This window comes from Cavia porcellus, unplaced genomic scaffold, assembly GCF_034190915.1.
Source record: "Cavia porcellus strain 051 isolate PalLab524CR breed Dunkin Hartley unplaced genomic scaffold, mCavPor4.1 scaffold_10, whole genome shotgun sequence".
NCBI classification, from domain to species: domain Eukaryota; kingdom Metazoa; phylum Chordata; class Mammalia; order Rodentia; family Caviidae; genus Cavia; species Cavia porcellus.
The window spans coordinates 65,810,001-65,836,852 of record NW_026947493.1 but is presented as its reverse complement, the minus strand read 5'-3'; the positions used below and the strand labels follow the sequence as shown (position 1 = coordinate 65,836,852).

The 26,852-nt window shown below is 40.0% G+C and overlaps 1 protein-coding gene across 1 annotated transcript in view; it reads left to right on the top strand.

The window, feature by feature from the left end:
- The window catches only part of Runx1t1 (RUNX1 partner transcriptional co-repressor 1), a 130,875-nt gene that overhangs the window by 47,424 nt on the left and 56,599 nt on the right, over positions 1-26,852 (top strand). Inside the window, 2 exon segments of the mRNA XM_063257548.1 lie at positions 22,472-22,609; positions 24,536-24,777. Coding sequence (XP_063113618.1) covers positions 22,472-22,609; positions 24,536-24,777 — 380 coding nt within the window.

Here is a 26,852-nt window from a genome sequence, read left to right as displayed (position 1 = left end):
CTTTATCTCAAAATACTGTGACTAAGCTAGTAGCTACTTCAGCATCACCTCAAAGTGTGAGTGTGTTTTAGTGGTTGTATAGTAGGTAGGATGCAATTTAATATAAAAGCATTTGTGTACTGATTCTGGGAAGGACTTTGTGCTTAAATACTGCAAGCATTTCAAAAGAGGAAGGCACTGTCCAAACATTGAGTAATTTGAAGTCCAGTAGAGTTTGTAAAGCTGAGATAATTATTGTCCTGGAGATGGAGAGGCAGGAGAGTGGTGATTTATTAGGAAGCAATATGAAGAGACAGTACAAGCCAAGATTTACTTGTAAAGCATCAAGGAGTTGGAGATACTCGTTCATTGGATGACTGTTATTTAGGAGAAAGGGCTGGAGCACTTGCAAGGGTGCTGCTCCCAGTTAGAGCCTGAGTAACTGCCAGGAAAGTTGTGCCTCAGGGGAAATAAAGTCAGCAAGAGGAATGGCTTTTGTGGAAGGAATAATCTCACTCACAGGTTGAATTTGAGCCTCCTAGAACAATAGGAGCTTCCTGTGGAAGGCTGCCAACAGATATGGTAGTCTGGATGAGCGATTGAGCCCTGAGATAGAAATTAAACTAGAAAAGTGATAGCATCTAGCTATCAAAACTTTGAAATGTCTTTGTAATTATGTGCTGGTTTTGATGGCACATAAATCTCTATTTTGGGATTAATTTTTATATTTTTCCCTTTGTCTTTTTATTCTATATTTTTGAGACAGCATTTATTTTATTTTCGTGGCATTTATGTTTTAGTTATCACAGTTATGTCACAATTATCACATCTGTCATAATTCTTTCCTTGCTGACTGTCTTATCTACGCCCTGCATTTTATGATTCCTCTGCATGCTGAATGTTTAAATTTAAAAATTATTACAGTAAAATACACAGTGCCGTTAATCCCTTTAAAAATACTTTATTAGGCTTTGGACACACTCATCCCATTACTCTTTCCGCTTTCTGAAGCAGTTCTGGACATCTTCTTTCATGAGAGTCTTCAGCTGAGCTATCATGCCTGCTTGAATGTCCTGAATGGATTCCAAACATTGCCCTTTCATGGTCATTTTGACTTTGGAGAAGAGCCAGTAGTCACATGTTGCCAGGACTGTTAATAAGGTGAATGGGAGCACACCATAGCATTTTTATTTGCTAGATACTGCTGCAAAATGTTGATCAACAAGGTATGATTAAAAAAAAAGATGGTGGATGTTTAAACTAAGAAATTTATTGAAGTAAAAGACAAATTGCTGTTAATTCCACCCAGAATATCAAAGTACTCTCTCCCTTTGAGCACATTTATGCCATCTTTCCGATGTATCTTTTAACAAACTTCAGTAAGTTCTTTTAAAAAAATTTAAATAATACCACTTTCTTCAACTACTCCTTGTGTATTATTTCTGTGTGGAACTTCCATTGTGGAATTAATTGGTTCTTTCCTATATTTGCTTGAACAACAACAACATCTTGAGGAAAAGGGAATACATTGGTGAAGAACCTGGGCTTTGTTAGCAGTAAAATATAACCAGTGTGATTTCCCTTGTTGGGTCTTTGTGCTTCTTCAGCCTCCCTGCCTGTCTCGCTGTCTGTCTGTCTTTTTTTCACCTGCCTGCCTGCCTTCTTTCCTTCCCTCCTTCCTTCCTGGTACTGTTACTGAACACAGGGCCTTGTACATGGTAGATGAACACTAGATTGTGGTTTAGGTGACTGGTTGCCACTAACCAACATGAAGACTAAGACATCAAGAGAAAATGGTAAGTTCACTTTGAAATGTTAGCTTTCAGGTCTACCTTGTGTATGACTGCTGAGATATTCAATAGGGAAGTGGATTGCAGGTTTGTTGAACAGAGATTAGTCTGTTGGAAATCTTGATTTGATGTCACCAATGATAGCTTAAAACTTTGGAGTGGTTTATTAGGTGGAAAATGTGTGGCATAAAGAGGGAAACTTTTGAAAAGTATGCTGGGAAATCTTAGGACGCCAGAGGGATGAAAAGATGGTGGGGCATTGGAGAGACTCAGGTGACGCTAAAACGAGGGGGCAAAGGGTTACACGGGCATGAGGTTGTTGGCGGTGTGAAATACTGCAACAGGACCAGGAATTCAGAAGGACAAGACTGCATTTTGTATTTGGCCGTCTGTGGAAATGTGTTCGCAGATAACCTCTGTGGCATCGTTGGAACTTGTTTGTGGTGAGCAACAAAGTGAACAGAGCTCCTGAGAACGACTCTTAGCCTGGCAGTAATGGGATGGAGGATGCCAGGTTTCCACTGAGAGGGTTTTGTTTGTTCTTTACGGGAGTGGTGCTAGCATACCTAGTTCCTGGAAAGAGCTGCCCCAGGGAAGATAGAATGATATGGGAAGCTCCTGGAGGCTTGGGGTCCTTTATCTGATCCCGGAGGCATGCTTGCAGATAATATGGCAAGTTTGAGGGTGAGGTTTTGGAGTTTATCCCTGATGACCACATTTAGGCCTCTTAATTAGCATGTGAGGTCATCTGCAGAGAAGAGGATCGGAGTTTCGCTGGAGAAATGTACCCCGAGATGAATGCAGCCTCACGTTTTCCTCTGTGACCTTATTGTCTCGCCCTGTCTGGGACTGTGGCAAGCTGGCTGTGCTGGGGTTCACTGAGTCTTGGCGCCTCCTTCCTTCTGCCTTTTTTCTCTGGCCTGCTTGGCTTTCGCTCTTTGCTTTATTGCTACCTTGCATGTAACATTGACCTCGGAGTGAACTTCGGTGGCTATGAAGCCTCCTTTGTGTGTCTGGTTTATGGCACTCCCTTGTTTTGGGTCCCCCCCTTACTTTGTTTACAACTGATTTATCTCCCATCATTGCGCTGTTGAAAATTAGAATCCCTCGTTCCTCTTGTGTTTCCAACAGAGAGTCATGAGACTCTATAGCAGACTCTGTATAGAAGACTAGGCTGAAGCAGTGTTCTGGGCTGGGGGGGGGATTGAAGTCTAGATAAATGGATATAAAAGAATTTTGAGATTTCAAAGTATTGTGAAAGAAGCAAAGAGAGGGAAACCCTGCCTTAGTGTGATGGCCAGGAGAGGACTGAGTCCCTGAAGGGGTGACACCAATGCTGAAAGGTACAAGGTGGAAATGAGCTGACCAATTATAGAAGAGGAAGGGGAAGTCGTATTTTTTCTAATATTTTTGTGTTCATAAAAACATTCCATGACCGTTGGATTATATGAACAAGTGGAAACTGCCTGGAACTGTTGGTGACCCTGTTGTGCCTTTCTTCCCTTTCTCCCTTTGTTCTTGAAAGCTCTGTATGAGACGTGTAACAAAGGATCCTTTAAATTAAGGCAGGAGGATTGTGTGCATGATTTTTTTTAGGTTAATCACTGGCAGTGCAGTTATTACTGCTGAACACCTCATATATATCCACACGGGGCAGAAGGAGGAGCAAGGCAAAACTGTATCCCATCACTCACAGATTGGTGTTTTCCTCTGTCCTATCAGCATCAATGGCTTCTCAGGCAGCAGTTGTCTGTGGGACAAGGTAGCATCAGAAGTAGACATTAGGCAGGAGACAAAGCTCAGAACTTGGGGCACAGGCGAGTGTTACAGTTTAGTATCTGTGGCTGCGGACAGAAAACGAGATTTACATTTCTTTTTTTTTTGTCTTTTTGTCTTTTTCTTTTTTATCGGTACCAGGGATTGAACTCAGGACTGCCTGCTTGCAAGGCAGGTGCTTATGCTGCTGAGCTAAATCCCCAGCCCCGAGATTTACATTTCTTGGAGGTAAAAAGAATAGGGACAGTTACTAAATTCAGATAAAGAATAAGGAAACACCGAAAATAAATTGTGCTGATCTCATAATATTTTCTAGGGTCAGCTTAAGCAAGGTAACTTAAATCACCACCTATCAAGCCAACATCTAGGTTTTTTTTTTGTTGTTGTTGTTAGCTTGAAGTTTTTCAAGTAAATTGTTGTTATTGAAAAAAAGAAGATGAAAATAGTTTAACCTCAGAAACGCGTATTAGACTTCAGGAATTTTCCGTGACATATTGGCCAATATTCTTTGAGAAAGGAAAGGCAGTCAAAGGTGTTTCCCTGGTCTCTTAAAACATAGGTTCCCAGGGCTGGGGATTTAGCTCAGCGGCATAAGCGCCTGCCTTCCAAGCAGGCAGTCGTGAGTTCGATCCCTGGTACCGATAAAAAGGAAAAAGACAAAAAAAAAAAAAAACAAAAAAAAAAAACATAGGTTCCCCAGTTTTTTCTTGTTGCCATTCAAGGGACGTTGATGACATGATCACAGTGGACTTCTGTGGTCATGTTGCTCATATGCAAAACTTCCACCCTGCTGCCCCTTGAGAGTAGTAAGGTTATCATAGGATTGATTTGGGACCTTTTCTAATACGAATTATTAGGGATGTTAATACCATGGTGAACCTGTGAATGGGACCAGGTTGTTTTGTATTTAGCCACTTAGTACTTTTCTGATTAATTTATCTGACAAATAGTAATAAGAAGGTTATTCTCTTGCAAATGACCTTATAGATCTCTGCAAGCAGCATTGTTCATTTGTACTTGGAATGCTCTTTGGAGTTGTCCATCAACGTTTGGTTTGATTTCCCCCCATTATGATTCTTTGCAAGCTCAGAGAAGACATCTCTAGTGCTATATGAAATATAAATGATTCCTAGTAAATGGATGGGAATTTAGACTGTCATCTTAATTTAATAACATATTTACCCACATTTAAAGGAGAAATACAGATGAGACTACATTAAGGGCTTATTAACATGGAATTTATTTATGTGTTCACTTGAGACATCCGTGGAACTTATGATGCTGTGAGAATTGTAAAAATGTGTCACGCGAACCACAGCCAGCCAGACTTTTATGGTTGGGGGTTCCCTAGTGGTCTTCCTGATATGATGAGGTATGCTTGGTTTTAAAATGTCTTGACATAAAGGAGATGCATAAAGAAACCTTTCTGTTTCCTTTAGTGTTTTGAGGCAGGGCCTTGATGCATAGTCCAGACTGGTTTTGAACTTGCTATGTAGTCCAGGCTGAATTTGAACTCACAACAATCCTCCTGCCTTAGGCTTGTATCATCACACGTGGCCAAATGTTTCTTTTGTAAACAGATTTTGAGTTATCCTTAGAGGCCATTTATTAGCAATTTATTAATTAGAGTATTTTCTCTGAATTACTTTATATAAAAGAGGTCATGGACTTCATGAAAAATTGTATTATGGAAAATATTAATGGAGGCAGAGATTCTGGTAAGAAGCGATGGATATGGGCCTGGGAGCATAGCTCAGTGGGTAGAGAAAGAGAAAGCATTTGCCTAGTGCGCACAAGCCCTGCCCTAGCTCTTCAGAATGGGGGAGAGGGGTGAATGTGAAGCGGAAACAAGTGCATTTGTGCCTAAATGCCTTCCGTCCCCCATTAGTGTGTAAATACAATTATATGTAAAGGAATTTGCTAGTGTAATTTATTGGCTGTTCAAACTTGCCTTTGGGAAACGCTTCTAGAGGAAACTTTTCAGTGAAGCAGCTTTATGGAGGGGGTTCTGTTTTGTTGTGTGGTATTCCTTGAATGCTTTATGAAGAATTGAGTTGGCTGCTTGGGGTTTTCTTCTCATGGTCTTCTGGTATATCCTGTGGATCGTCCCCTGATGATCTCTATGTCTTTTCTTTTTCTGTCTGCTGTTGTATATAGACCTTATTAAAATAGCATTCATTCTTTTTAGTCCATAAACATTGGTGCTCTGTTGTGGTAATTGGAATTTGAGATGAGTAAGTACTTTCTCCTGCTGCTTTGTGTTCAAAGGTTTTCATACAATAGATTCATAAAACCTCTATAGATAACCTTAGCTTTTGGACCCCTCTCCTTCCCTTTTGGTTGTCTCGAGTGTCGCTTTTTAAATTCTGAAGCTGGACGGCCTTGGTAGAGTTTCAAAGTCTAATCTTTTGTTAACATAGATTTTGTTTCATAGATAGATGTGTTCATAGAAAATCTAGGTATTCTAGATATTACCTAAGTTGATTTTAAAGCACCCACTTACCTTACACATTACACTGTCTGCAAGCATGATGTGCTGCCTGGATCCCCTGGTATTTATTCAAGTGTCAGAGATGATATAAAGATAAAACGTAGGCATTTTAGTATCAAAGTAGAGCAAAACAATTAAGGAAGAGTTTTTTTCACAGTCATTGTTTGACAGTGTTGGCCCCACTGTGAACCATTGCCTTAAAGATAGCCCTGCTTTTGGCATTAGGTGTCTTGTTATGTATTTGCCTTCAAACTTTTATGTACATGTGCATCCATCCACTTTAAAAGCAAGATCTTTTAAAGTGTGTAGTTTTATAACTTTTTCCCTTCCTTTAGTGTGTTTTTAAAGGTCTTTTGATGTAAATAGACCCGTCCTTTTCCATTGTGTGACTGTATTAGAATTTGAAATGACCACTGTCAAATGGTGACCAAGTAGTGATTGTTGAATAGTGAGGTTGTTTCCAATTTGTTTCATTATAAACATCTTTGTATATCCATGTTATTTATTTAGAGTAATTTCCAAAAAATAGAATTGGTATACTAAAGGATATGTTCCATACAGATGTAATGTAGCTAATACTGGGTTGTCCTTCAGGAAAATCACCATTTTGCAAAAGTTTATTGACATGCCAATTTGTAGTCTAATACAGTGTCATAAAAATGTCATTTTGTTACATGAAAAAGATGACCATGTTACTGAGGCTAAACTTTTTTCTTTGTAGGATTACGTCTTTTGCTCGTTTCCTATTTATTTTGTTTATTTGTTTGTTCTGAGGCAGGGTCATACTATAGTCCATGCTGGTCTTGAACTCACCTTGTGGGTCAGGGTGGCCCCGAACTTGTTACCCTCTTGCCCAGCCTCTCAAGTGCTGGGACTGTAGGCATGTGCCATCACACTCAGCTCTCCTTTTGCTTGCAGTGAAGGATCAATCCATTGTTTGATACAGCTCAACAGTTTTTTTGCTGGCTTATTGTTTGCACTTTACTGTTTGTGGTACATTGTGTTCTTTATTAAGTGACATTATTGATTCTGCTTTTTAAAAAATCATGGTTAGAATCTCCTCAGGATGAAATATACACTTATATATTCAATATTTTCATGTTATCATTTTTTCTCCAAATCTATTTTATTTCAAGGAGAAAAAAAACCCTAAAAATTTCAAAACACGTAATCAGGGGCAACAATGATACATACAATGTGCATTGACATCTCCAGGTCATTCTCTATTATCATTTTTACTCATATGGAAATGCAGGAAATAGTAATCCTATCTTATCCAAAGGGAATATTTCTCAAGTATCATGGTCAGTATCCAACCTTACCTATACTATGTTTTTTTCCTATACAAACATACCTTTGATTAAGTTTGATTTATAAATTTAGCTATAGTTAAATATTAGTATAAATAGCTAACAATAAAAATAAAATAATTATACTGTAATGGAAGTTATCCGAATGTAGTCTGTTTCTCTCTCAAAATATCTTAACGCTTCCTCTTGCAATGAGATGATAGAAAGCCGGGTAGGAGATGAGGTAAGGAGGGTAACATGGGAATTGTGGCGTGTGTTACACTGGGGAGTAAGGCGTAGATGAATGCACGGATTGATACCCCAGCAGCTAATCTGATAACCAGTACTGCTAGTAACAGACAGGTAGCACATACAGCATGAATATTCTAGACAAAGTCGGACGAGTCCAGTCTCTGGCTGGGCAGAATGGACTAGAACAGGAGGGAGAGATTTCTCATGCTGCTTAGAATGGCGTGCAGCTTGAACCTTATGAGGAGTTTATTTTTGGAACTTTCCATTCAATGTTTGACTAAAACTACAGAAAATGCAGACAGCAGATAAGGGGGACTACTGTGTGTAAGACAGAGGTTTAGTTTCTTTCTTTAAACTGGTTATAGTATCTAGGAAGGTTCAATGAATTGCTTTTTTTATTAATATGAGCATTCATCTTTATCATATGCTAAATTTTTAGATACATATGAATCAATTTATGAACTTTGTTGTTTAAAATGTCAATTAGCTATTCTTTTCTAAAGCATATTGTTCACATTATAGTTTTTTTTTCTTTTTTGTCTTTTTCTTTTTTATCGTTACTGGGGATTGAACTCATGACCATATACTTGCAAGGCAGGTGCTTATGCCACTAAGCTAAATCCCCAGCCCCCACACTATAGTTTTATCATACATTTTAATAAGCATTTAATTTTCAAAGTTTCCTTGAGGATTTCCATTTATATTTCAAATTACCTCTTAAAATTTCTTTAAGATTACAGTACAGAAAAATTCTGTTGATGTTTTGTTTGAGATTTAATTAACTATTAAGAATTAGAGTATATATATATGTAGAGTAAAAGGCATGGATGTCCTGACAATTTTGTGTGTGTGTGTGTGTGTGTGTGTGTGTGTGTGTGTGTGATTTCGTATAACAGTAAGGACTTATTGTGCACAAGTCCTTACATTTAGACACTGGAGATACAGAGTTGAAAATGTGAGGACCATCATCCTTTTACCCCAGCCAGTTTTTATTGTTAGATGAGGGTTATAGGTATACTGTCAGATTTACATTTTGGAAATCATGCTCTGGAAATTGTGAGAAAGAATTTGAGCAGAGAGGAATTTGGAGGCAGAGAAGATAGTTCAGAGCCTCAGCAGGTTTTGAAGGTCAGATCAGACGTAAACCTAGGGTGGATCCAAAGTGGAAGAGGAATTAGAATTGGTGGAATATTGGGACGAAGGGAAGGAGGTACTGAGGGAGACGTCTTGGGATGATAGCGCTGTTGGGGGCCTGGTGAGCTGGTTTAAAGGATGCTCTGTCCAGAGACTGACATATGGGAGAAGGCATAGATTCCCAAAAAGGGTATGTTGGTTCTAAATATAACCAGAAAGAATTGTTAAGCAAGAAACAAGATCCTTCTCAGGAGAGAGTGCTTCCCAGGCAGAATTTGTTCCATGAGATGTGAAGGCCTTTGTCAGGAACCAGAAGGGGTGAAGCTGTTTAGGAAGAGGAGGAGGTGTAGAAGGAATTCCCTGAGCCTCTTGCATGAGATAACTAGATGAACATGCCCTGGAGAAAAGTAATATGAGGTGCCTGAACAGGTCACAGTGCCCAGAGGTCAAGCGAGATAAAGACTGATAGCTGGTGGAGTAATGCACACCGGTTCTATTTTTGTTGGGGTAGTTTAGGTGGAATGTATTGGTGGAAAGCCATTGTAGTTGCACTGAAGAATAATATGAGAATGGTTTCATTATCAGCAGTTCTTTTTTAGTTATTTCTGTCATTAACAAAAGTTCAGTGTACTCTTTAAGGAGATAAGGAGTCTGATTCCTATATTTTACTTTCAAATCTGTAGTATTTTTAAATAGAAAACTCTGTTCTCTTCTTGTCTGTTCATGCTACATACTGAGCAATGTGACAGATTCTAGGACTGAGGTAACACATGAGATCGTACATGTATGATCTGAAATGACATGCTTCCTGACCTTAGGCAGCACCTTACTGTCTGGCAGTAGGCATTACAAAAATAAGTAATTGTGTAATTTTTATAACAGTTGTGGTGAACTCTGTAAAGGTAGATCCCATGGTACAGTAGAGATTATAACACGAGGTGAAGGAAAAATCAAGATGCCCTCCTTAATGAGTTGAGATACGTTTTCTGGGCAGAGAGAAAAGCCCTGAGGTCAGATGAAGTTTGTGACTGATTAAACCTGTGAGATTCGAGATGAGATAAGAGAAGTAAGCAGAGATTAAATCTGTCCAGGGTGTGGGCCTTTTGAAGAGTTTCGGATTTTCTCCTAAGAGTGATAGAAAACCATCGGGACACTAAAATTCTGGGGTAACTTGATCCCACCATTAGAATGAATGTTCTTGAGGCTAGTGATTTTTCTCTATTTTTGTTCCCTGGCTTATTTCTGTGTCTGAAATAGTATCTAGACTTTGTAGATAGGTGGATCAATAAATGCTTGTTCTTGTCTTTTGTTTTGTTTTGAGATCAGTCTCATACGGTATAGTCCAGGCTGACTTTAAAGTCACTTTATTTAAAAGAAAAGAACTCACTGTGTGGCCCTTGAGAGCACCATCCCCTGTCAGGAGTGCTAGGATTACAGGCCTGGGCTATCACGTCTAGCTCTCTCCTGCCTTTCTCATCCTATTTTTTCTCTGCTGCAGGTAAAACCACAGTATAGAAATGAGCATGTCATTTGTCTGCTTGAAGACTTGGATGTTTTCCAATTATTCATAATATGAAGTTAAAAGTATTGCTTTTTTTCCCCCTACAACATGGTGGTTTATTTTATTTTGTTTTTGAGATAGGCTCTAGCTGTGTAGTCCAGGCTGGCCTCCAGTTGTGGTGATCCTCCTGCCTCAGCCTTCAGAGTTCTGGGATCATAGGCATGCACCACCCCACCTCGCCTTAAAGTATTTAATTAATTTCAAGACAGTGTTCACTTAAGATCCTGCTCTTTGCTGACTGTTTAGTCATGGCCACATAGGCTGTGCACTTTCATCATTTTCTTCCTTGATTTGCTGACAACTCTGGGTGCTTGTCATTGACTGGACTAGATGTCTGTGCTACAAGTTTTCTGCAGAAACTTCCCGAGCCTTGTGTCATGCATTGACCTGCAACACAGCCAGTAATTTCGGTAGCGGCAGTCGCCTGTGCTTGAAGGTCGCAGAAGGATTAGATCTGCTTTGAATGGTGGCGTTCACCTGGAGTGACCTGTGGTTTGGCAGCCTAGCTGTCCCCTAGCTGCTCATGCTCAGTTTCTGGGCTCTTGAACTGCTTGTGTCTTCCTGTCCTCTTCACTCAGGCAGGAGTTACTTTCCTGTTATTCCAGCAACTTGGTTTTTTCCTAGTTTTTATCATCATTACTGCCTTTACATCATTACTGGTTGCCTGTGCCAGAAGGTTTGAACTTGTCTTTCATAAGAAGGCCTTTTCTTCTGATCCTAAACAGGAGGGCAGAGAGCAGGAGAATGTGGAGCTATGCGAATGTGGGATAGATAGGCTCATCTCAGGCCTACTCATCCTTCCTTGGGAGCTCCCAGGAGCCACTGCTGGAAAGTGGTGATTTGAATGAGAAGCAGGAGTCACCAGAGTGAAGGTGGCAGCAGCTGTGGGGTGTAGCATCTCAGAGGGTCTGGCCTAGGCATGTGATGCCTGGTGCCCCCTGGGAGTCCTATGACCCACAGGTCTTTCCTTTGTGAAATTGATTCTTCTAGCAAGAAACACCGGGTACTTGTTAATATTTGTAATGCTTTTTCTCTCTCTTGTCTTTTTCTTGTTAGTGTTATTGGGCATTGAAACCAGGGCCTTCCTACAGAGCTGTGACCTCAACCCTTTAGTAGTTGAAGGCAGGATCTCACTAAGGCACTAAGTTGCCCAAGCTGGGGTTGAACTTGTGATCCTCCATCCTATCTCATACTTGATAAATGCTGAGGAAGCTGAAGTTAACAAAGAAGACAAAACTTATTCAGACCCAAGACAAAGGTGTCATGTGTAGCTGGAAAATAGTAGAGGAGAGGAACTGCTATTCTTGGCCCTAATTGAGATGACCCAGGAATTTTTTGAAGTTAGTTTTCAGATGGTATAGATTTACCTTAATCTGTGTCTGGCTTTCTTCTTAACCAGAGTTCATGTCCCTTAAAGGAATAGAAATGTTCTGCAGGCTGTCATGTCTGATTCTGGACCAGATACTGCCTGCAACATATCAGGACTGAGACTTAGGCTTGCTGTCATTAGCATGAGATGTTTACTAATAATCTAAACTTACAGTATTGTATGCTCACACTTACTCAGAGTCCATAATTTACCTTAGTCTTTGGGCTTTATCGTGGTGTTGGCAGTACTTGTTTGTCTGTTTTGACTGTACTGGGGATTTAACACAGGGCTGCTCTACTACTGAGTTGCATCCCTGTCCTTTTAAACACTGTTATTTTAAGACAGTGTCTCACAAAATTGCTCATTCTGGCCTTCAGCTCTTTCTTGATCCTTCTGCAACATTCTTAGTAGCTGGGTTTACGGGCATGTACCACCACACCCTGTTGTCCTTGAATGTGTTTTTATGGTACTAGGGATTGAAATCAGGGCTTTCACACAGTTACAACCTTATCCTTTGTTTATTTTTTTATTTTTAAATTTCGAGCCCGGTCTCACTGAGTCCCTAAATTGCTCTGTTTGGACTTGATCTTGTGACCCTTCTGCCTCATCCTTCCGGAAGGTTGGAATTATTTTGTTTTTCCTCTCTCAAATGCTCAGACACTCAAATGAAATATTATACAGAAACTCACAGCATAAATCAGAGGACAGATCTGAATGGCAGTGGAAAAAGGTTTAGAAAGCAACTACCTAGTCCTGCTCCTTCTCCACCCTGCCTCCATGGAATCCTGCCACAAAGCTATCATGTGTGCAGTAGCATTTCAGAGCCATTGTTGTAGGATGGCATTGTCTTTTGTGATGACAGAAATGTCCTGTACCTGTGCATACTAAAATGGTGGCTATTGGCCACCTATGGCCTTTGCTGTTGAGCTTTCTTGAATGTGGTCAGTGTGGCCGAGGAATTAGATTTTAAGATTTATTTGATTTTAATTAAATTTAAGTACAGCAGTCACATGTGACTGGTGGCTCTGCCTGTGTTAGAAAGTGTAGTTCTAATGTGTCAACAGCCCTGGATTTAATGTTTACTGACCAAGGTTGTTTGGAGATTATAGTTAAAGTAACTTTAACCTGCATTAATAGTGAACTTTGAGAAGGGCTGAGAGATAAAGCCCGGTTTATAACCTTGAGCAAATTATCCAGCCCCTCTGGGCCCCAAGTTCCTTTTATATACAAAGGAAGATTTATGATACCTTTTCATTGTGAGGCTTAAAATGAGATAAAACATGTACATCTTTCAGCACTTATCATTCAAGCTTTAACCCTGATGTATCCTAATAGGGTTTTGTTTGCTTTAGGGTTTTTTTATTTGTAAGAATAAAATATGCTCATTATCGAATAGGGAAAAATAAGACAGTAAAAATAGCTTGTTATCCCACCATCCATGTGTAACTAGCAGAAAATCTTGTGGAATGTAGTATATATTTTTAGTTCATAAAATATTTTTCTTTTCAGTTTTGTATATTTATGACTACACTGATATTATTTTTAAAAGAGAGCTTTTGGACACTATATATATATATATATATATTGCCTTGTACAAAGTTTTCTACCCTTACATCATATAGAAAAAGATCTTAGGGAACGTTTTGTAATTACCAGTCGTGATTACAATTTAAAAACTGTAAATTGAATAATTTTCTAATACTTTTCCAGATTTATTTTTGGCTTACTTTTCCCAGCATGTAAACATTGATTTTAGACTTATTTTTGGATGATCAGAAAAAAAGACATCAGTGATTTTTTTTTTTTTTTATATCTTGAGTTAAAACTTTCAAGTTTGTTTTGAGACACAGTCTCACTTTGTAGTTCAGGCTGTCCCTCTGTATGTAGCCCAGACTGGCCCCGATCTATCGGCACTCCAGCCTCAGCCTCCCAAGTGCTTGGGTTACAGGCATGTGCCACTGCTCTTGGCCTGCAGTCCCGTTTGCTGAGAGTCCTAAAGTCTCAGAGTTGTGACTATAGGCATGCCTTCCGAAGTTACAGTGCTGTGTAAATGTTGCGAGTAACTTCATGTCCAGCACTGAGCTGAGTGCTGGAAATAGAAAAGCAAGGTGTTATCATCATCCCTAAGTAAACTATAGGCACGGATTGGTACTGTGTGTTTAGTGCTGAAAGAGGGATCTAGACAGGGTGGTGTGTTTTCATACCACAGTCTGGACCATCTGGGGACAGAAGAACTGTGCAGTTTCTGGCTGAGATGACACCTGGATGGAGTTTTGAAGGAACAGCAGCTAGGCAGTTGTGGGGTGGCGGTGTTACCGGCAGCTAGCTGAGTTAGTTAGAAATATTATAGATAGTCAGATAAGGCTGGGCCCTCAAAGGAGCCAGTGCAGAAGATCAGGTGTCAGCTGCAGGCCAGATCTCAAGACAAAAGCAAAACAAACGCAACCACACCCTAAGTACAAACACCAGGGATTGGGATTCTAAATAGGTATGGATCACCTTGAGGAAGCCAGGAGTCTCCATCTCAAGGCTCTATGGGAAGAGTCACTGCTCTGTTAGAATGCCAGCTTGCTACCTGACTCACTTTCCCATTTGTCCCTGATTTGGTCAGTTGTACCTGAGCAGTGAATCTGATTGGTTGACAATAGTTATGTCCCACCTCAAGCCTGTCTGCCTTGGGAGTTCTCATTTTTCCCCACCGTGGACTGGTCTCACCTTGTGATTTGCTGGATAAAAGTCCCAAGAAAAGCCAGACTCTTTGGCAACCTACTGGGGACCCCTTCTGTCTTTCTCTCAGACAGAAGGTTTCCTCCTCTCAATAAATATATTTTGCTCTTAACCTCCATTGTTCCTAAAATTTATTCTTTGATTTTAGAGAACATGAACTCACATCAGACATCTAGTAGGTTGGGAGTTTCATTCCCCTGTCTCGGAGGGATTTCTAGGACTGGAGTGCTGTGTGAGTGAAATCCTGAGTGACGGAAGTTGGAGGAACTGCTGCAGGGCTCTGTGGTGTTTGGCGATGGTGGCGGAGGGGTTGGGGAGATGGAGCGGAGTCTGGAACAGTGCTGACAAGTCACACAAGTCGGAGTGATGGGCAGAGGGGGACAGTGGGGGGGGGCGGCGAAGGATGTTCCAGGAAAAGGATGTGGTGTGTGTGAAATCCTGAGATTCAGGCCACTGGGAGAACTGCATCACTGCAGTGTGGCGTTCATAGATGGTCCTGGACAGAAACCAAATAAACACATTTTTCTTGGATGAAACAATGAGGCAATTGAGCAGTGTTAGTGGAGGCCAGAAAGACATCTTGATTCTATGTGTTTTTGTTTTCATCAGTATTGCAGGGATTTTGATGAAGGGATTACTTAATTTTGGATGACCCAAATTATCAGAATTTTAGAAATAAAAGTATCCTGCAGGATGCAGTAGAAAAAGGAACTTTATTTCCTACTCCTGGGATACTCTTACAGTGCTTTGCATCTTTCTGCCTGGATTTTCCTTGCCACCTTTTTCACCACAGACCAGCTTTCCAAACACAGAAGGCTGAAGAGATTGCAGATTTCTGCTCCTGCAGTCAGATTGCTTTTTCTTCTTCAATTCTGAGGATAAAAGTCATGGGAAAAGATTGAGCTTTACCATTGGGACTGGATACCGGGCAAGGCATCTTTTTGGTTTCTTGGGTGTGAGGTCATGAGGAACATGGCCGCGCTCAAGGATTGAGGTGAAGGTCGTGATGAAGGATTGGTGATGTCCAGTGTGGGGCAGAGGAAGCTTGAGGATGTAGCCTGGGAGTTTCCACTGGTAGTGCATGGACGATGGCATGGGAAATCTGGAAGCGAAGAAAGGGCAGGTTACTTTCTCAAGATCCTGGACTGATGAAAACAGTTTTAGTGAGTGTTTTGTTATAATTAAAAAGAGAGAGTTAGACATTAAGAGCATTATTTTTATAATCAAATTATTAACAAATTTACTAACGAGGATTGAAAATGTATTTGGAAAGAGAACATAGATGCTAATTTTAATGTTTCTAGGAGAGAAATTGCCATTCTTGTGGGTGTAGGAATTTATGTGCACAGAAGAAGGTTGATTGTAATCACCGGCTTCAATTTTATTTGTGGCTACTTTATTGTCAGATATGTATTCCCTGGGTAGTCCTCTCTGGTTAGTGATGGTCTTAAGCCTTATCTGTAGGAGGAAACCAAAAGAACATTAGCATTTGCAGTAAACCCTTGAGGTCATGCAGTTCAACATGTTTAATTTGACAGATAAGGAAAGCAGAAGCGAGGAAGTGAAATGATCACTTACAAACCTAGCCTTGCCTGTCAGAAGAGGAAGGGCTGTTTTCTCCTTGGGCCTTTGTTTAAAGAGTGGGAAAGTTTTTCTCAAAACTTCTCCGGTAGTCTCATTATCTAGAGTTTGATCACAATGCCCACCTTTCAAACCTACTACAGATAAGAGCAGTCATTAAGTCTGTTAATGCAAAATCAAGGAGGACCTGCCTTCAAGTACTGGGAGAAAAGGGTGAGTACCCAGTAAAATGAGGGACCTCTAGCATGGAAGAAAGGACTCTGCACTTCCGGGATAACTGTATTGAGAGCCAAACTGAAGAGAGTTGGATCTTATCTTGTAGATAATGGGACCCTCCCAAAGGTTTAGATCAGAGAAGAGATTAGTTTTGTTTTGGAAATAGCAGTATTTACAAACAGCTGCGTACTGTTATAACAAAAATACCCCGGAATAGGTGTTTTAAGTAACAGGAATCTTTCACAGTTCTGAAGACTGGGAAGGATGATGTCAAAGGGTCAGCAGCTTTGTGCTGGTGAGGGCCCAGTCTTCATGTGGCTTTGGAATTCGGGGTCTTTACACAGTGGAAGAGATGGGAGGGACAAGGAGCCTATGCAATTCTGGTAGGTGCTCATGCCCTGATTTACGTGAGATCCAAGTGCTAGGATCACAGGTGTGTGCCACCACACCTGGCTCTTCCACCCTTCTGTGATGAACTAATCCCATCCCTGAAGGCAGGGTCATCCTGGCCTAAGCACCTCCTTTAAAGGCCCCACCTCTCAATACTGTCATTGGTGCTATGTGAGTTTTGGTTACTTTCAAATAGGGTACGTCTGCTAGGACAAGAGGTGAGTGGTCATTCTTACTTTTGCCTAAAACTGCATTAACTTAATTGCAGAGTTGTTTCAGGTTTCCTCTGTACTTTTCCCATATTACAGATGAACCCTCGTTTAGAATGGTTTGACAGGATTTTTTGACTGTACAGTGGTGGGAAAGACATACGTTCATTAGAAACCATCTTTTGAAATTTGTTTTGATCTTTTCCTGAGCAAGTGGCAGGGTGCAGAGAAGCAGCAGTGAGCTGCAGCCCTCAGGCAGCTGCTCCTCATGAGTAATGAGCTCGAAATTGGGTGGAAAAACTTGCAGGAGGGCTTGGTGGCTTCTAACTTTCAGCTAGAGTTTATGCACCCGTTTGTGCATTCTTTTTTGTGTTTCAGACTTGGTCAAACACACCAGCTTTTGAGAGTAGACGACTGTCTTGTTATGATGTTTGGTAGGTTAGAGTGTTAAATTCTTTGGCAATTTATGATGTTTTCAACTTCCAGTGGATTGATCAGGCTGCAGCCCCATCAGAAATCAAAGAATGTTTCTTCCTGTTTATGCGTATGAACTCTTGATGCCTTGTGTTCACATTTTGTCACAAAACAATTTTATTTTGCCGTACGAGGTACTGAACCCAGGTCCTTTATACTAAGCTGCTTCAGCCCTTTTTATCTGGGGGCAAGGTCTCATTAAGTTGCCAAGTTCTCTAGGCTGGGTTTGAACTTGAGCTCTTCTTGCCCCAGTCTTCTACGATGCTGGCATAGCATATGAGAGTCACACTACTCATTGAAATTTTTTTTTTGGGAAGTAGGGTCCCACTGTGCAGTATAGGTTGGCCTTGAACTTTTCATGTAACCCAGCTGGCCTCACACTCATAGGGATCCTCCTGCCTCAACCTCCCAAGTGCTGGGATTACAGGTGTGCATCACCATGCCTAGCACAATTGGTTACTTTTGAACTGGCTAAATTATAGGGAATAGATTTGGAAAAGTTAGGAATGTAACCAACCTGCCTGTGAGAACCATGATCATATGTGTGTATTCAGTACCCTCCTAATGGAAAATTGAAAAAAATACTAGGAAAAAAGTTTTTTAAAAAGCTAGAGAATACCAAGATGTCCTGTAATGATACAGTTTTATTTTATTTTTATTTTTATTTTTATTTTTTGGTAGCAGGAATTGAACTCAGGACCTCACGTTTGCCAGGCAGGCTTATGACACTGAGCTATATCAGCAGCCCTATTGATGTAGTTTTGAAGCGCAAGAAAATGAAACTTTTCGTTATGGGTGTCTGATACGAGTTAACACTGTGATGGGTTTCTTCTTTGTTTTGAGACAGTCTTGCTATGTAGGTCAGGCTGACCTGCTTTAGCCTCCCTCTTGCTGGGATCTGGGATTATAGGTGTGTACCACCACACCTGGCCATAACAGGGTTTTAAGATCCTTATTTAATTTTGGCTCCACGGAGCACAGAGGACTGTATCCCTATCTACTTTCTCTCTCTCTCCTCTCACCTCCCCTTCTCTCCTTTATCTCCTCACTCCTTCCCTCTTTTTCCCCCTTCCTTCCTTCCTTCCTTCCTTCCTTCCTTCCTTCCTTCCTTCCTTCCTCTTACTCCTCCCTCTTCTCTTTCTGTAAATTTTATTTGGAGATGGGGGTGGGGTGGGATCACTGAGTTGCCCAGGCTGGCTTAGAACTTAAGATCTCACTGTCCTGTCCTCCTAAGTAGGTGGTATTACAAGTGCATGTCCACATCCCTGGCTTCCCATTTTTCTTATGACGGACTGAGGCTCAGGACAATTAACTTCTGGTAGGACTTCCTGTTAATGGTTAAAAGAGCCACAATTTGATGCCAAGTCTGTCTTGTCTTGGAAGTTTCATTACTTTGCCAAGTCTCTTTCTGCTGCATTGTTTCAACACATTTGAAATAATAGCATTTGACATCCCTTCTCAGACATTCTTGAAAGACTCTGAGCAGGAGTGGACATTACCGGAAGTGCTGATCAGGTGGACGTTGGGTGGAAGGCAAAGCAGCTATCCCCATTGTGCTAGCGTGTGGATGGTCACCTGTAACAGTTCTTCCCAGACTCCGGGGTCACTAAATGACTTTGTTGTCAGAACTTTGTTTTTGCAGTCAAATCCGGTGTAAATTAAGATTCTAACCCGGTTTCTTTCTTCTCCTTTCCTAATTCTCTTTTAGTTGTATCTGTCTTCTACTTTGGCTTAATACTCTTTAGTGAGTGTCTTTTAACTTCTTTAATTAACACTTCTTTAGGTGCACTATCTCTGGACTAATTACTAATTGCCCAGGAAATTACTCATAATGTAAACCTGAGACTATTTTAATTGACATGAAGTACTAACAGAGATGTACCACCTGCCAAAACTGAACTTTTTTGTTACACTAGTCATGCCTAGAATGGCATGCAAACAAGGAAACTGTTTGAAGAATACCTATTTTTCATACCTTAAAAAAATACAGCTGGAACTGTTTGAACTAACTTAAAGTAAAATAAGTGCCACGGCAGATTATGCCATACCTTTTCTTTTTACTTAAAAAAAAAAGGGAAATGGAAAACATACCACTTCTAGAAGGCCTGACAATGAATTGGATATTGGAAATACGTATGTTTATATAGGCCACATTTTCTTCCATGCTGCAGTCATATTTGCTGCATATGTGTTGGATATTTGCCAAGTGAGGGAAATGTTAGAGCACAGCAAGATCATCTTGTTTAGGAGCAGTATGAATCGTGGTGGAAGCAAAGTCTACTCATTTCCATCCCTTCTTATCAAGTTGTTTTTCTCTTTTTCTCCCTTCTTTCTGTTTCTCTCTTTTCTTCCCCTCATCTCTCTTCTATTTAAAAAAATCATTTTATGTCTGTCTTTCACGATGTCAGAATCCTCTTCCAGCAGTGAAAACTAGAAATTATGTACCAGGAAAGTATAATTTTCATGAACTTAAAAAATTACATAAGATGTAGAATAACTTAATATTGGTTTTTCCATATCCTCTAATTTGAAATGGAGTGAAATGCTTCTGTGTTAAATCATAGCTCTTGTGCTGTTTGCTATAAAAGTTTCAAGAATATGTATTTCAAAAAAATTTTTTTTGAAGTAATCCAAAACAAATGCAACAGAGCTCAGCATACTTGAGACATGTTTTCTGAATTTATCTTAAATCTCTCTGCTCCAGAGGGTTTTTGTGTGTGTAGGGATTGCGACTGGCCTGTGATTTCACCATCTATCTCCATCCTGGATTGATTGCACTGAACAGCACAGAATGAGTTACATATGGTCCCACTTTGTCTCAGTTTATAGGACCTCTGGGTTGGAACCCCATTTGATCAGTGTGAAGCCAACCGTCGCAGAAATTTGGCTGATGTCAAAATTCTAAATATATCTACATACACATATATTCTGATTAGAATGTCCATATTCCTGTCTGAAGCAATGGTTGGTGTCCTGTGCATTGGTCTGTTGGTGGTTATTCATAAAATACTGATGACATTTTAAAAATTAAGAAAATACCACCTATATTGATGGTGTTGATGATACTCTGGGTCATAAATATGGGCCAAGACTATGTTCAAAACATTTTCAAATAAAAATTACAGTTGTACCACAGGTCTTTTCTAAAGCTGAGACAGAAGTGGAACACAGGTTGTATAAATATAAACTTGATTCTTAAATTTGAAGAAGCAACCCATTGCCAACCTTTTTGCATTGGCTTTTTTCTTAGTGTGGGCTGTTTGAAAGTGGGCTTGAGGTCTGTTTGAAAGTGGAGGTGTGCAGATTGGGGGTAGGTAGTGTTCACTTTCAGGTTTGCTTTAGCTCTGGGGCGAACCAAGCTGGTGAGAGTAAGCCGTCCCTTAGGGCTCCCCTCGGCCCGTTTTCTTTTCCTGTCTTGCTTGCTGCATTTGTTCATTACTCGTGCTTGCCCTGCCCCCTCTGCTCTTCCTTTCTCTGTCTGTGCAACCACATGCTCCGAGTCTGTGTATCTGGACTGCCTTCGCGCACAGTTCCATGTGAGTGTTAGCAGAATGAAAGCCAGATGGACCAGCCGTTCCCACTGTTATCTCCCAGCCGACTCTGGCAAGCCTCCCTCTCTCCCTCCTTTCTTGGCATGACAGAAATATTTGCCTTTATTTAGGGAGACTTGTATTTGCTGCTGTACCTCTTCCCTCAGCTGCAACATAAGCGGAAAGCTATTTATTCCCTTGTTGCTGAGGTTGGTTGAGGTGAGTAGAATGCACAATGAATTTCCTGAAGAGGCAGTTTTAAGCCTACCTAACTTCTGTGTTTTTCTGGAATAAGGGACTTACTGATACTGGTTGCAGTATGCTTGAATAGCAATATGAAGTAAAGTTTTTAACAATAAAAGTAGAGAAGCTTTCTACCATCATTCCATTCAGAACACTTTTAATGACTTTGGACTCATTCATTGTGATTCAACCAGTAGTGGGGATGAGGAAATAGAGATCCCTATATATACTGTTACTAGATCATCGTGAAAAAGGCACTTATTGGAATAATGATCTTTTCAACATTATTTCATCTTTTTAAATGTTATATTTTATTATAACCCAAGTCTAATGAAACTGCTTGGAACAAAGTTGAGCTAGGTTTGCAATAGTAGTAATTTGGTCTTTTCGTTTTCTTTTAATAATTGCCTTTTAAGTAATTCTGAGAATTTCTCATAATTGTCACAATATTTCTAAAAAGTATATTCTTTATAGTTTATTTTGCTTTTCTAAATGTATCTTCAGCTGCAGAAACACCTGAAAACATTTGAGGGTGTGTGTTCATGGCTTGTAGAGTGTCTTAACAAAGAATTCATTTTACTAAAGATTTATTGCTTTGATACATAGATTAAGAAAAATAGTTTGCAATGTTTTTAAGAGAAAAGTATGCTTAGGAGAAAACAGTTCTGAAATATACATATTCATTATTGGCTAATCAAGAAATTTTTATTTGTCTTGTACTTTACAAAGTAATAGCAATTGTCTTTAGTTTTTGTTCTGTTTGTGACTTTTAACATTCTGTGTCTGAGATTATTAATTGGTGTATTGGCCTCATTTTTTAAAATGACAGGTCATAAATTTTTGCATTCTCAGTAAATAATAGCTTCATTGTGAAACAGAAAGCATTTATGTAGTGGTGATTTTAAAACAGAGCAGATAGAACTGAAGGAAGAGATATGTCTGGGAGATATAAGCTGTTTCATCTAATAGACCAGAACTCTAAGCAGGGAAAGCGGATGGATGGCAGGTGTTAGAGAAATTCACCGCCAAGAGCTGGCTCCTGCCAGTGCCTCACCTGCATAACAGACTTCAGGATTTTTGTTATTCCTGAGCTGTCAAGAGGAGTTCATTATCATCTTTTTTTCTTCATCTGTTCTCTAGTCTTGCTAATGTTGGCTTCAGCTCTGACTAAAGTTGTGCTGGTGCATATAACACTACTAAGGTAGCATCTGCCCAAGCCAGAAATAACAATAGGATATAATATAACCCAGTTACAAATGAGGTCCTGCCATCTGTGCTACACCTTCTTAAGTGGGGTTTGGATGATAAAATCCTGATTTAAACTTCCATAGATAAGCATATTTTATTGATAGGAGATGTTGAATTTCTTCTGTTTACTTGCTTTTTAAAAAACATAAACCCCACTTGAAAACTAAGGTGCTTAAGGAGTAAAATAACCTGTTCCTCGTGGCATCCTCCAGATCGTACTGAGAAGCACTCCACAATGCCAGACTCACCTGTGGATGTGAAGACGCAGTCTAGGCTGACTCCTCCCACCATGCCACCTCCTCCCACCACCCAAGGAGCCCCAAGAACCAGCTCATTTACACCAACGACATGTAAGTGGTCAAGGGTTTCATGCTGGCTTTGAAGTTTAAATTAGTTTTGTTCTGCATGTAAAATGTCAAAGGAAAGTAAAGTTTAGTATCCATGTAAAAGAAACAAAAAAATAATCATTTCCCAGTTAGCAGGCAAGACTGCCAACATTTGCCTGCCTTTTATTACTTTAGAGTTGTAATGTGCTGTGATTTTAGCAAATGAAGAGAAAATGCATTTGGTTTGAAACTCTAGTTGTTACTCCTGTAATATTTACTCTCTGTGGAGCTCCTTAATCTTGTCAGTTTACCTCAGAACATGAAAATATGCCATATTTATTTCTAGGTTACTTCCAATCTCCTAATAACTGCTTTTTTCTGTTTCAATCTGTTGTATGCAACATTAAAAATTAGGCTTTATAAAGTTAAAAAGGGCATAGATTATGCAATGCTTCCATAGAGAAAGGCCTCTGAAATCAGTAGCATCATCTTTGTTTCAACCTGGTCAAGCTTTCATTAAATCTTTAGCACATTTCCTTTTGGCTCAAGTCCTGTGTTCTGAGTCCGTGGAGTATACTGCTTTCTGTGCCACCCAACTAATGGACAGAATTTTCCAACAGAAGAGCAATTTCTCTTGCTTTTTTCTCTCTTTCCAGTAGGCATTGAGGATAGTTTTATTTTAATAAATCTCAAAATTCGGTTAAAATTGTCATCAAGGATTTGTGAAGCTAAAAAATGTTATCTGTTGCAGATAATACATTTACAGACCATGTGCCATGAAGTCTATGTGAGTGAAACATTAGAGGCTAAAATAGATCCACAGACTCATAAGGGGTCAGCAAAATATACATGTTAGGGTGTTCGTCTTGCCATTTAAAAGACCTTTCCAAATGTGCAAGGAGAAGAGGACTGTGACATGCTAAGCTGTAACCCTGTCATCAAGTGTTTGGTTTATTGTTTCCCAAAGTCATGGTGTTAGGCATGTGTCTTCTGTGAGATGGTCTGGTGAGCTACATTTCTTAATAGGTAACTTTAGTACTTATATGGGTTAAGAACCACTTATGATCATGAAAAATTTTCAACAACTTAACATCATCCTTAAAATGTCTTCAAACTATTACTGGAGATAGTTAATCAAAATTGTGTTAGACGAGTTTGATAAAACTCATTTTTGTCAAATTAGTTGACTCAACAGGATGAAATCATTTTCTTTAGTGAAAAATGTGCAAATTTTTCTAACCTCATTCTAATGGATTATCTGGTGTGCAACTACATTTTATTGGAAATGAATTAATTTACTGAGTTACTATTGTGTGCTGTTGGTTGGTTAAGGGCATCTCCTTTCATTTTCTTGCAATGACTCCTCAGTGAAGTCCATTTTGGCTTCATATGTAAAATTTTCATGTTCGCAAAGTAAGTGGTTAAGAAGTATGAGGGAGAAAATAGCCTTCTAATTGGGTGGTATAAGGTGAAAACTTGAAAGCCCTACTTCTATAAACACAGCTGTCAGTTGTGTGTACAAAACATGATTAAAAATGTTCAGTGATAAATTTAGTCTCCACCAAATGTACACTTTCTCTAGGGGAGCAGTTTAGGAAGGAATAGCCCTGTTATACTGATGGAGGCCTGTGACAAAAGGCTGACATCCAAAGCTGTTTGTTCAGTGTTTGAAGCATTTCAGGTGGTTAGCATATGTGCTCGTGGAGGCAGGGCTGGCCCTTGTTACCGCAGGCTGGGTTTGTTACCAGCTTCTGTGCAAACGCTGGTAACATTCCTGTGTGTGGAGTGCACCCAAGTTTGATAGGAGAGATGTGGTGAGCCTATGAAGTCCGTGCATTTTACAAAATATTCCAACTTTCTTGAAAGTACAGTTCTAGATTTCAAGGGAAGGAAATGTTGTGGCATGTTCACTGTAAATTTATGTTTTCCTTTGATTTTGTGCCCTGACAGTAACTAATGGCACCAGCCATTCACCTACAGCCTTGAATGGTGCCCCCTCGCCACCCAATGGCTTTAGCAATGGGCCTTCCTCCTCTTCCTCTTCTTCTCTGGCTAATCAACAGCTGCCCCCAGCCTGTGGTGCCAGGCAACTCAGCAAGCTCAAACGGTTCCTTACCACCCTGCAGCAGTTTGGCAATGACATTTCACCAGAGATCGGAGAAAGAGTCCGCACCCTTGTACTAGGACTGGTGGTAAGTACCAGGGACCAGCCCAGAGCAAGAGGGTAAGGAGCAGCCTGTGTAGGACATTTGGAAATGTGGACCTCATGCTTATAGCAAGTTTGTTTTTTTGTTTTTTTTTTTTGAGACATGGTCTTTCATGGTCTTTCTATGAAGTCCAGGCTCATCTTGAACTTACTGCAATATTCCTGCCTCAGCCTACCGAGTGCTGGGATTATAGGCATGTGCCACCATTCCCAGCTTCTCACAGTAATGTTGTAATAGTTCCTACATCTGGAGATGATATACAAGTCTAAGTCTACAATAACAAATTTTCCAATTCTTTTTTGTTTGTTTGTTTGTTTTGTTTTGTTTTTGGTTTTTTTGAGGCAAAGTCTCACTATACCATTCTGGACTCGCCTCAAACTCAACTTTGTAGCCCAGGCTGGTCTTGAACTTGCAACAGTCCTCTTGCCTGAACCTACTGAGTGCCACTACATCTGACTGGTTCTCTCTTTCTCTTTCTCTCTCTCTCTCTCTCTCTTTAAAATAGAATGTATTTATTGAGAGAAAAAAAAAACTTCTGTCTGAGATGGAGACAGGAGAGGTCCTGAGTGGGCTGCCAAAGACCCTGCCTTCTCTAGAGACTTTTATAGAGCAAAAACTAGAGCACATGGCTCGTTTATATTATGTATTGACCTCCACCATGGTTTCTTTCACTATGTGACTAACAAAGAAACACCATAGAGCTAGGTATGGTGATGCGTGTCTGTCATCTTAGCACTCTGAGAGGTGGAGGCAGAAGGATGCAAGTTCAAATCCATCTGGGCAGCTGAGCTCCTGAGACCTTGTCTTAAAAAAAAAAAAAAAAAAAAAAGGATAGGGGCATAGTCTCAAAATAAAAAGGGATGGGGGCATAGCTCGATGTGACGACATGGATTCCAGCGCCCGTACAAAAAGTGTGTTTTGTACATACAAATTTTTATCTTAGCCATAAGTATGTATGTATGTATGTGTATAAACATGTGTGTATTTATATGTAAACATATGTGTAGGTATACATTTGTACAGACATGCATGTGTTTATATATACACATATGTCTATATATGTATATTTTGATATGTATACCCTCTTGACATGACGCATATCTAACTGGGTGTTCATTTTAACATAGTTGTTTTGAAGAGTTTTTATTGATTTAGATAAACCCATAAAATGATAAATCCTCATTTCTCTTCAGCCTTGGTAACTAGTTTTTTTTTTGAGGCTGTTTATTCTGGCCTTGAACTCGCTACTTAACCTAGGCTGGCCTTGAACTCTCAGCAATCCTCCTGCTTCAGCCTCCTAAATTCTGGGATTATAGGCATGCACCACCAAACCTGGCTTAACTGTAGTTAATTGAGAACAGAATTTTGTTTTGTTTTGTTTTGGTTTTTTTTGGTACTTGGGCTTGAACTCATGACCTCATGTTTGCCAAGCAGGCACTGATGCTGCTGATTTAAACCCCCGGTCCCCAGAATTGTTATTTTGGCACATTATACTACATTTTATACAACATAACATGGCAAATGAGAACATAAATCATTTTTTGCTTCCTAAATATCTTAGATTTGTGGTCATTTTCTATACAAGTGGAGGATTCTCTTGCGTTTAGGAAGACCGCTTTCCCATGGAATCTGAGTCACTGAGTATCTCTCATTCATCCATGCTTAGGCTGGAGTTGAACTTGGAGTAATAGGCAGCAGTTTCCTTTTATGAAATGCGTTGTTTATTTTTATTATGTGGCCCTATCATAGGCAAAGCAGTACTAGGAGACATGCTTAAAATCAGTACATACTGTATTTGACATAAAGATTTTGCAAGTTAAATTTTAGCCATTAAGTGCTTCCTCGGCTCTGCCATCTCCCCCTGGCCTTCAGCCCTGCTTTGTGCCCTTCAGAGCACAGAGTCCTTCTGACCGAGTGCCTCGGTGTACCTTAGGCTTGCTGGCACGCGTTTACCTTTCCCTTTCCATTCTTTTTCTGAGTTTCATGTGACAGACTTTAAACATGTAAATATGATAGACCAGAAAACCACAGAGTAAATCGAAAACAATGATGGTATCAAG